The following is an 11973-nucleotide window of genomic DNA, read 5'->3' as shown; positions in this document are numbered from 1 at the left end:
TGTATAATTATATATTCATTGGTATTTATAAAACATTTTTTAGGTTATATTATTTTTTATTTATGTTATTTAAATTCAAAACCTAAATTTGGTATCGATCAAAGTAACATTTTGCCGAATAACATTTTCCCAGTTATAATTTCCCAGAATTTGTCGAAGAATAGATAGTAATATATGAAGGTACTGGGTTAAAAAGGTCCATCAGCGATGTGTCAGAAACCAGTAAAATTAAGCTTTGTTTAACAACAATATTTGAAAGTAGAGGGGAAAAGATGTATAACCTTGATTCTCATGACTTTGCTATCGGGAGATAAACGGTAATCTTTGAAAATCCATAATAAAAGCATTTTCTTCCGTTGGTAGTTTTTTAGCATTGGTTAAAAATGTAATTATTTTGTAAAATACCTTTAAAATTAAAATAAGACATTGAAACTATTTGTCATGCCTATAGGGTGAAAAGGTCTAGATAACAAATTTTTAAAAGACATAAAAAAGCACATTTCTACAATGATGAAGTAGCTGGCAGTTTTACTGAACGTAGATAATTTTTTGTTTGAAATGTGTTATTTGTTGTGATATAATTGGTTTGATTTTTATAATATAATTAATATTTGCTCAAAGTCAAATTGGACCTTTGTGCGTCGCCCTGCTCTACATATATAATTCTTATTAAATTTACTTTTATTAATCGAATGTTACCTAAAACTTTCTCATTTTCTATCTCTCCTCGCAGAAATTTGAATTTTTGTATAAGCTTAGTAGTATTATTTACAATTATACACAAAATCCCGAATCCAAAAAGAATCTGAAAAACTTGAAACGTAATCAATAAGTCGAAAGAACAAAAAAGACTTGGATGGGATTATGCCATTTTTTTCTATAGAAAGTGTATAAAACTTGCAGTTTGATTGTATTGACAAAATATAGACAAACTAATGGGGTTTAATGTTTTATAGTACCTCATTGTATATAGCATTCAAACAGCACATCATTATACACTTAAAGTATTAATATTTTTGATTCTCTAGAAATTGTTTAGAATATACATTACTTAGCAAAACAACGTTTGCCGGGTCAGCTAGTAATAAATAAACATATATGTTTTCAAACTCACCATAATCTTCGTACTGTGTCCCCGATGGTTGTTCGTTTTCATCGTCGTCCAGTTCGAATTCAATCTCGTCCCTTTGCTTCGCGCTCTGGCAGGCCGCGCAGGGCAACCCGCACAATTGACCGCACTGAACGACCCGGACGTTTTGACTGGGTCGACCCTTTCGAGTACCGAAGTCGTTCTCGACACCTGCGATTAGTAATTAGTAATTGGAAATAAATATATCTAGAGCGGCACTCTGACTTGCAAGTGATTCAGCATACAAGGCGCCAAAAAAAGGATTTGTTGCGAAAAAAATGAAAATATGAAAATTTTGGTCTGTGAGCGATTCGACTTATCATATCCGAAGCCGGATCGGTTAGGATTCGACACCGCTTCAGAGAGGAGTTATATCCACTTAACAACTCTGACAACTCCGACAACTTTGAAACATAATACTTGACACAAATGTCTTCTCTAGTTACCCGTCTCTAATATGTATATATAAGCATGTGTGTGTGTCTATGTGAATTTCCATCTCTCACCTTTCAATACTCGTACTCCACATACAACTCTTCCAAAAGCAACTCGCCGTCCGTCGTACTCCGGCATGGCACGCAAAGTAATCAAATATTGGGACTCAGCTCGACCGTCCATGGATAAAATTCCTAAAATTAATTATAATATAAAAATTATTATTTTTAACGCATCATTATCACCATATCTCTATTATACCCAATCTATCATGGTTTATAATATGGTTTTCTGCATCCAAAACTAGAGATTTTTTCGTACCGATGCAGGTGGTTGTTGTAATTCCACCGTGTATGCAGTTGCCGGTAACGATTCTGAAAATAAAACTAGGTGTAAGGAAAGATAATCGAGAACAATAAAAATCAATGTTTATCACAAATTATTATCAAAACTAACAATCACCCTTTCCACTCAGTGATTTTTTATTTAATTTTAAAGAAACTATAGTTCACCTGTGTAATAATGTTCCTTCGTAGCACAGTCCGTTTTCGTGGGTTCCTTTACATATAGAAATAAAATGTTGACATGTTTTTGGGCAAATTTCATTGTATAACTCGAAAACCAACCTGCCCAGATTGACGCCGTTATCTAAGCCCAAATCGAAGTAACAACGACTGGAAGTAAATTAGATTATAAATAATATATGTGTAAAAAAATATATATTTAACTTCCCGTAAGGTAAGTTATAGTAATGAACCAAAAATCGAAATTGAAAATTTTTGCATTTCTCGACGTTTTGAAGGTTTCTGAACATTTGGGGGTAACTCAGCAAAAATGGATGGAGTCCTCAGTGTGTGTGTGTGTATGTATGTATGAATACAATGTTTGGGTCACGTTTTCGGGCGCACGGATCCGCCGATTTGAAAGGTTAAAAAAACATTCGATTCCTATTGATAGAGAGATGTGCTGATTAGTTTTTGGCAAAGGTAAGTCCAGCCGTTGCGGAGATACGGAGCAAAGAGTGCAAAAAATACAAATAGAGTTTTTGAGAAAACGGAGTATCGGATTTGAATGATCAAAAAACCTTCAATTTGTAATGATTGGGATAAGAGGTGATTAGTTTTTGGCAAAGACAGGTCCCGCCATTTCGAAGATACAGAGCTAAATGTGCAAAAAATGGCAGTTTTTGAGTGAACTAAGCGTTCGATTTGAATGATCTAAAAAACTTTCTGCTTGTATTAACAAAACAATTGCTTTTGAGGATAAAAAATTATTACATCTTTTTTAATTTTCCATGAAATATTTTTGTAATTTTGGATTAAATATTCAAAAAATTGCCCAGGCTAAGCACAGTCTAAGCGCCACTCTGGTACAAATGTTTACCCAAGTGCGTTTAGACTGTTGCTATATGGAGCACTTTTTCAATTTTGTGTAAATTAGGCAACTATTTTTTTTTTGAAATTGAATTCGAAATGAAATGACGATTGTTAATGTTCTGGAGATAAATTGATTCATGATTTACATTTGATTTGCTCAGATATAACAAGATAGCAAAAATAATGTAGGTTACAGTATTTGTAATATTATATTTGAAAACGTTTAAAATTTCTCGAATATTTCATTACGGTACGGGATGTTCCAGCAATTTGCCTTAAGGCACGATGCCATGCACCACTAGTTTTTTGTATTAAATATCCTACAATTTTCAGGAAGTAGACTCAAAATATTTGACAAATAATCGCACCCAACCATACATACAACTTGATTTAGTTCAATTCGCCTCTTACCTAAAATTGTTACTATTAATTTTCATTTCCTTTTCCAGTTCAAAATGTAAAGGATATTTGGAAACCGCCTGCATTCGTGTCAGAGTCGTTTTCCACCACTGCTTAAGGTTTTTCGGTTCGATCGTCGGATCCGGCCCCTTTGTATTCAACACGACTATTATTTTTCAAATGTAATAACAGTAACAAAATTCACTTAATAGTAATTTACTCTTTCCATGATTCGTTTTCTGAGAGCCATATTCTGCTCTGTGATGTCTGCCAATTTGAATTTCTTGTTGGTCATTCTGGTTGGGGCTGTTGACGCGTTTTTGAAAAATTTTGCTACACTTGCCTGGGAAAAAGAAAAGGATTATTGAAGTATAAATTCCTTAGGCGCGACTAGGGTGTAAATCTGTACAAATGCAACGGAAGTGCGTTACGGCTGATAAGATACGATAAGAGTCGAGTGCCAATGATTCGTCATTCGCTCTCGATGATATCATTTCTATACGGGTCGATTGTGATTAGTCGTCGTGTATGTGAATAATGATCTGTCATTGTATGCGTACAGGCATCAACGTTATATGCGTACCGATATCAACAAGGAAATCGGCATAGATAAATAAACATTTTAAAGTTACATCGTAGTACAAATCTTGATTTAATGAAAAATGCCTGAATAAGAAGAGTATTTAACCCTGTTCCTTGAAAATAATAAAACAAATTAAGCATTTGTGCCGTGTACTAAACTTAAACTTAAGCTTATAGCCCGTAGGGCAAGTTATAGTAATCTCAAAAAAATCAAAAATGAAATTTTTTATATATATATATACGTTTTAGAGGTTTCTGAACATTTTGGCATACCTTAGAAAAAATGGATGTATGTATGTATGTGTGTGTGTGTGCGCGTGTGTGTGTTTTCGGATACAAATTTTCGTCGCTTATGCGCTTTATATTCTATGCAGTTAAAGCAGTACGATCGCTTTGAAAAAAAGTTCAGATCTTCCAAAATATGTCAAAATAAAGAAAAAATTTGAACAAAAATAAATGTTTTTTCTTAAAAAAAATTTTTTTCAGAAAAAGTAATTTTTTGTCCGATTTAAAGTTTCTCAAAAATCTAATTTTTTCGAAGTAATTTTTTTTCAAAAATGTTATTCGTTTTTAAAAAAATAATAATTTTTGATACGGGAAGTTCCAGCAATTTGCCTTAAGGCTAGATGCCATGCGCCCCACTAGTTTCTATATTATTCATAGTTTCTTTAAATCTTTGAAGTTATTAAAATAAAAAATATTTTGTAGGCAAGACAGATATTACAGCTGTTCAAAGAATGAGATTATATCGCCAGCAAAAAAGTAAAAAAAAATACTATCAATCAATGAATGTATGTTAATTTTAATTACATGAAGTTCTTCAAACACAATCATTACATGATGAGTGAAGTTGCGAAAACAATATTTGTTTAGGCGTTGTTTAACATAATCCACTGTGTAAACAAATATTATAGAATTTATTAATCAGCAATTACTTCATTTCTCTAATAAAGGTTCTAGTCCTAAATGCTAATTACAATGACAAACCGATCATGTCATATTTGAAGTATGACTTTAATTACATTATTGTTTTTAAATATTATACACATTTTTAATGCTATTATAAATATATAATTTATAATTTATCATTATATAAATGTGTATAATGGTCGACACTAATAAATGTGTGCATAACGAGTGTTATCATATTACTAATAAACATTATTCAAAATCGTTATATGATGTTTTTATTTTTACTTAAGTAAATGCCATCTTGTACAGTAGCAAATAAGTTTTACTTCAATCGCGTGTGAACCTTACATGCACTCTTTTTTTTTTTGCTTATTTTGTAACATGTAACCCAGCATTAAAAGTGCAGCAAAAATTTAAACTCACTTCGCTTCTGTAGACATGATTGAGTTTCTTCATCAGCCTCTCGTTGCCTCTAATGATATCAGCCTTGTCCATTCTTTCCTTCCAAGAGTTCACTTTTGATAATTTGTTTCTTCCCATGTCGTGATGAATAGGTGGTTTGTTATCGATGCGGCTTCTTGCATTTAATACCTGAAAAATAAGAGTAATAATTAGTAAGATCAAAGAACAAGTTTGTTGATTTTAATCCAATTTCGTATAACACGTTTACGTTCTACCTGATGTACCTACTGAGAATTTTGAAGCTTTCCTTAATCTACTAGAATCTTTTCAATGTTTCAATTTCAATTGCTCGACTAGTACCAAACTTTTAAACAAGGTGATATATCAAATATTACTATTATCAAACTTTGCTGAGATATTTGAAAAAAATATTTATAGAGAATTAATTCCTTCTGTTAAATCTTAAATTTCTACTAATCAACATGAATTCATGTCTGACCGTTCTACAATTACAATTTTATTTTTGTATTAAATAATACATAGCTGAGAATCTTGACACTAATGGACAAGTTGATGTTATTTACACTGACTTCAGTAAAGCTTTTGACAAAATTGATCATAACATTCTTTTTACTAAATTATCTAAGATTGGTCTTAATTCTTCACTTATTTATTTTTTCAAGAGTTATCTTCATAATCGTAAACAGTTTGTCTATCTTAATGGATTCTTGAGCAATATTGAAAATATCAGTTCAGGTGTTCCTCAAGGATCCATTCTTGGTCCACTACTATTTATTATTTTTATTAATGACATATCTAAAATTATTAGCTGTCCACATTTATTATTTGCAGATGATCTCAAACTATATCTCAAAATAAATTCTATTGATGACTGCTTATTATTACAATCTCAACTTGACTCTTTCCACTCTTGGTGTGTCTCTAACAAATTACATTTAAATATATCAAAGTGCAAGATTCTCAGTTTTTCACATAAGCGCGTTCCAATACATTTTGATTATAAAATCTCTAACACCAGCATTGATAGATGTAATAAAATATCATCCTTAGGAGTTTTATTCGATTCTGGTTTGTTTTTCACTGATCATATAACTGATAGAGCACATAAATCTGTAGGTTTCATACTGAGAAATTATAAAGAATTCAATTCAAATAATGCACGCACTTCTTTGCATGTACTATTCTAATGTATGTTCAAAATTAGAATATGGTTTGATCATTTGGTATCCTCATCAAATCAATAACTTTGATTCGATAGAGAAGGTTCAGCGAAAATTACTGAAATATCTTTATTATAAAACATATAAAATTTACCCCTTAAGAGGGTCTTCCTATGTGATGGGTTGAAAAAATCGATTTTTTTTTCATAAATTGCTCCTTTAACAAGTCTAGAATACGGTAGTAAAGCGATTTTAGAAAATTCGAAGTCGTTTTAAAGATACAGCAGGTAAAAGAAAGAGCGGTTCGGAGCGCCGAGTTGGCAGTTAGAAACTTTAAACGCGTTTTTCTGAAAAATGTGTTTTTCAAACTTTCCTCCATTGTATCTCAGAAACGGCTGGACCGAATTACTTAAAATTTACATGGCACACTCAATATATTTAAACGCATGGAATGAAAAACGCCTAATTTGCAACTTTTATTTCAAATGTCTATCAAAAATCTAATTTTTTTTATATTCATTTGATTATAGGTCATTCCGTGCTTTTAAGCCTACAAATTAAAATGCCGTTTTTTTTTTCAGATAAGCCGATCAGCCGGAATCGTGGAGGAAGTGGGAGCTCTTTTTTTCGAGGCGGGGGTGTTCAGAGCGCTGTAACTCTAGTTTGACTGAATATTTTTAGCTGAAATTTTATTATTTATACTGTCCAAATATGTGTTAATAAATGATAAAAAACTTGAAGCTCTGAATATTTACTGGTAGTAGAAAAAAAAATCCTAAAATATCCCTAAAAAACAGGCCGTCACATAGGAAGACCCCCTTAACACTTTACTGAAAGAATTTGGTATTCTTTTTCTTGCTCACGTCGATTTATCTGTACAATTATGTTCTTATAAACTTTGCAATAATTCAATAGACTATTCTCTTATTCTTAATCAACTATCCTTGAATGTTCCAAGGCTATCTATGCGTTCACAATTATTTTTCAATTATCCTATTCCTAAATCTAATTCTCTCTTAAATTCGCCTAATCTACTTATATGTCCTCTAACTATAAATTAATTAGTAATGAAATAGATATTTACAACACTTCACCTAATCAAATAATCTCCATCTGCACAAGTTAACCGTTTTATTTTCTTTTCAAATATCTCATTATTTTATCTTATTCTGTTTATAAATAATATTGTTGCATTCTGCATTTTATGTAATTTTATGTTAAGCATTTTATGTTAATAACTATATATTGTAATTTTGTATATATTTTGTTATTCATTATGTAAAATAATTGTATTTTTGAGTCCTCTTGGAAGATATCTGTGGGCTATATATTTAAAAATAAATAAATAACTAAAGTTGAACTCATCTGTTTTTCGACCTGTTTAAGATGATCGTTGTATCTGTATCCACTCTGGTCAATCTGCGGCATCCGCCTCCCGTCTGGTAGATATTTCATTTTCGACATCTGCCTGGACAGTTGTCTGGACAGCTGCCTGGAGCCCGATAGCTGTCTGGACGACGACAATTGCGAACGACGGGACGCCGACATTTGCGAACGCCTTGTTATAGTTGATAACTAGAAATAGATAGAAATAGATAAAATTTATACAAAAATATTAAAAAACTAGTCGGTATTGGTATTTTGCCTTGAGGCAAGTTACATGAACTTCCCGATATGTGTAAATAATCGACTTAATCAATACAAAATAAATTAATTTATGTGTGATTAAAAGTATTCCGAGTGGATTTATTACACATAATTGAAAACGAACAACACGTTAACTCGGAGTATTTTGTAAAAGCAAATTTTCAAAAATCAATAATTTTATAATTGAACCAGTTTCAGTAGGACTTTAATGGTTTTGTATGTTCATTAAGCCAAGTACTCCTTCGTTATACCAAGTAAATCGTCTAATTTTAATTTTAACAAACGTCAAAAAAACTACTCATTTTCTCAAACATTGATGAATTTTTAAAATTAAATTACTTGTCCGTAAGGCCGTAATATTTTAATATGTTGTATAAGACCATGATATATATCATCAAAAAAAGTTTCATAAAAATCGGCTCAATTTTTTTTTTCAACAGTTAATTACAAGAAAACGGTTCGGTAGATTTTCACCTAAAACTAATCAATATCATTCCCAACTAATATCTTTCGAACAGGTTTTGATTTCTTAAAATCGGTTCTGTAGTATGAGCTCAAATGTGGGCGTAAAGTTTAACACTTTTTTCCAAATTTCAAAGAAACGGCTCGGCCGATCGTCGCACAAAACTGACAAACAATTGTCCTCATCGAGATACATCGAATGGCTTTTAAATTTTTGAAATCGTTTCAGGAGTTATTGATAAAACGTCGATGAGAGGTCTAATTTTGACAAATACCAAAAAAACGATACCAATTTTTGCAAACTTTGACGAATTTGTAAAGCTAAACGAGTTGTCGTAGGATCGTAATATTTTAGTATGTTCTAGAAGACTATGTTATCTATCGCCAAAAAAATAATAATAAAATCGTCGAAAAAAAATTTTTCAACACTTTATTACAAGAAAACGGCCCGGCCGATCTCTACCAAAACTCATCAGCACGATTCCCAACCAATATCTTTCGAACGGTTTTTGAATTTTCAAAATCGATTCAGAACTGCGGGCTAAAACGTGGACGAAAATTTTTCACTTTTCTGCTATTTATAAAGAAACGGCTTGGCCGATCGTCGCACAAAACTGACAAACAATTGTCCTCATCGAGATACATCGAATGGCTTTTAAATTTTTGAAATCGCTCCAGTCGTTTTTGAGAAAACGTGGATTTACGGCAAAAAAACCTGTTCACATACACACACACATACTATTTCCTTAAATTTGGTCTCATTCGATTCAGAATGGCTTGAAACTTTGAGAAAACATAAAATTAGCGAATCGGATTTTTTGATGAAAACTTCTCCTTCGGGAAGTTAAACAATAACTTGGTAAGTGGCATTTTGGCTTAAGGGCCACGTCTTGTCTTTCGGTAAAGAAACAATTGCTGATTTCCTATTATTTCCTCTTATTACCTGCGATCTTAGCGCCGTCGTGGTGCTGCTGCCCCCCAAGGATCTTTCCGACGCCACTGCGTCACTCATCTCCGAATCTGCCATTTGTCAGCCAATCCTTCCGTCACCCTTTCAGCCTAAAATGACGTCAGTCGGCGGCTACATCCCGGACGGACTTTAGTTGCGAAATGTCACTTATCAATTTTGAAACTGTCAGAAAAACTAAATGACGGATTGTATGAAGTTCACTTGAAACTTGTTGATAATAAATTGAATCGTCTTTAATTTTAGATTTTATATATTTCTTGCAATGTTCTGGTTTTATTGCATTTTATCAAAAATGAAACAGGCAATTTTGAAAAATACTCAATGTTAAGATTTTACCCACCAGTTTTTCCTCTCGCTTCGTACTAATTTCTGGAAAGTTTTCATTTAGATATACGCCAAGCAAAGAATCCAACTAGTGTGTATGGCATCGTGCCTTAAGGCAAATTGCTGGAACTTCCGTACCGTAATGAAATATTCGAGAATTTTAAACGTTTTCAAATATATTATTACAATACTGAACTTTCATTATTTTTTCTATCTTGTTTTAAATCTGAGCAAATCAAAGAAAATCATAAATCAATTTATCTCCACCGAAACATTAACATCGTCATTTCATTTCGAATTCAATTAAAAAAAAATAGTTGCCTAATTACACAAAATTGAAAAAAGTGCTCCCGTATAGTCACAGTCTAAACGCATTTCCAAATAATTCTATGCAACATTTTTACTTGTACTGTGCTTAGCTGGCGGCATTTTCACATTTTTCAATAGTTTTCTCACAAAATTGGAAAAGTGCTCCAGTACTTAAACAGTCTAAACGCACTTGGGTAAACATTTGTACCAGAGTGGTGCTTAGACGTGCTTAGCCTGGGTAATTTTTTGAATTTTTAATCCAAAATTACAAAAATATTTCATGGAAATGAAAAAAGATTTAATAATTTTTATCCCAAAAGCAATTGTTTTGTCAATACAAGCAGAAAGTTTTTTAGAATCATTCAAATCGGACGCTTAGTTCACTCAAAAACTGCCATTTTTGCACATTTAGGTCTGTACCTTCAAAATGGCGGGACCTGTCTTTGCCAAAAACTAATCACCTCTTCTCCCAATCATTACAAATTGAATGCTTTTTAGATCATTCAAATCCGATATTTCGTTCTCTTAAAAACTCGATTTGTATTTTCTGCACTCTTTGCTCCGTATATCCGTAACTGCTGGACCTGCCTTTACCAAAAACTAATTAGCACATCTCCCTATCAATAGGAATCGAATGTCTTTTGAACCATTCAAATCGGTTGATCCGTGCGCCCGAAAACGTGACCGTAAAATTGTATCCATACATACATACACACACATCCATTTTTTCTGAGGTATACCAAATTGTTCAGAAACCTTCAAAACGTCGAGAAATGTAAAAAATTTCAATTTCGATTTTTGAACGATTACAATAACTTACTCTACGGGAAGTAAATAAATAAACCATTTTTTAATGTATCAATAAAAATTTAAAATTTGTATTTGAGTCTAGATCGTCGATACCAGGATATTTGTTTATTTAATACAATAACATCTAAGTTTATATCTATTTCAATTGCACATTTTTCTTTTCCAAATAATTATTCAAGTGCTCTCAATCGAAAGACGTTTTAGCAAACAATAAAAGCAAATAAAATGATTCTGATTTTATATATATACTTGAACGTGTGGCTTTGCACAGATTCCAAGTTTTTAAAAACATAATTTATTGCAAAAATATTTATATTTTATTACATTGTTATTTAATATAATTAATAAGATGAAATACTTGTTATTGAATTTATTGATTGTTGGATATGCAAGATGCATTGTTGTGGGTAAGCTATATAAATAGACTAGGTGTATGTGGCATTTTGCCTTAAGGCAAATTACATAACAATTGAGATTTATATCTTCTTGTATATAAAAATGTAGCTCTCGATAAAATGATTCGGCAAAACTCGAAAACGGCTGAACCGATTTGGCCAGTCTTAGTCTTGAAACATTCGTGCTAATCAGCAGATCGTCGGAAAAGTGAGATATTATTTCAAATCCGCGTAGAAACTTTACATTTTTAATTTGAACATTTTTATAAAATAAAAACGTAATTTAAATAAACAATGGACGGGCTAATACGTCAAATGTCAAACGTTTTTGACAGATGATGTTCAATTACGTTTAATAGGATGTTTTACGTGAATGTTATTTAATTATGATTAAATTGTAGTAAGTAGTTTTGTTTGTAGTTTTATTTATACACAAAAACGTTATTAAACTGATCGCAAGTGTTACTAGAACTCAAAATATCAACCTTTTTTGAAATGTTAACTTTTTGACATATTTTTCTCAAACACGGTGCTCTGAAAGATCTCATTTGTATAATTATATACTCATTGGTATTTGTAAAACATTTTCTAGGTTATATTATTTTTATTTATGTTTTTTAAATTCAGAACCTAAATTTGT

General features: G+C 31.7%; 1 protein-coding gene across 1 annotated transcript; it reads right to left on the bottom strand.

The window, feature by feature from the left end:
- Positions 1-960: 960 nt before the first annotated feature.
- LOC113386535 lies at positions 961-9617 on the bottom strand. The gene is made up of 10 exons (XM_026624315.1): positions 9469-9617; positions 7794-7991; positions 5257-5424; positions 3560-3682; positions 3352-3488; positions 2077-2238; positions 1826-1938; positions 1636-1758; positions 1115-1300; positions 961-998 (listed from the first exon to the last, which is right to left on the bottom strand). Exons 1-10 carry the CDS (start codon positions 9550-9552, stop codon positions 961-963), a joined length of 1332 nt encoding a protein of 443 aa, XP_026480100.1. The 5' UTR covers positions 9553-9617.
- Between the last annotated feature and the right edge of the window lie 2356 nt (positions 9618-11973).

Source organism: Ctenocephalides felis, unplaced genomic scaffold, assembly GCF_003426905.1.
Source record: "Ctenocephalides felis isolate EL2017-DRISC unplaced genomic scaffold, ASM342690v1 CF-g0.4_SCAFFOLD_03571, whole genome shotgun sequence".
NCBI lineage: Eukaryota > Metazoa > Arthropoda > Insecta > Siphonaptera > Pulicidae > Ctenocephalides > Ctenocephalides felis.
Note: the sequence above shows the minus strand (reverse complement) of the source record. Positions and strands in the feature narration are given on the sequence as shown.

Excerpts from the sequence above, each read along its gene's own strand:
- LOC113386535 (XM_026624315.1), bottom strand. The coding sequence starts at position 9,552 with ATGGCAGATTCGGAGATGAGTGACGCAGTGGCGTCGGAAAGATCCTTG. Across the intron at positions 1,939-2,076 it reads GAAGGAACATTATTACACAG|AATCGTTACCGGCAACTGCA; the intron begins GTGAACTATAGT and ends TTTTATTTTCAG. Across the intron at positions 1,301-1,635 it reads TGGAGTACGAGTATTGAAAG|GTGTCGAGAACGACTTCGGT; the intron begins GTGAGAGATGGA and ends TACTAATCGCAG.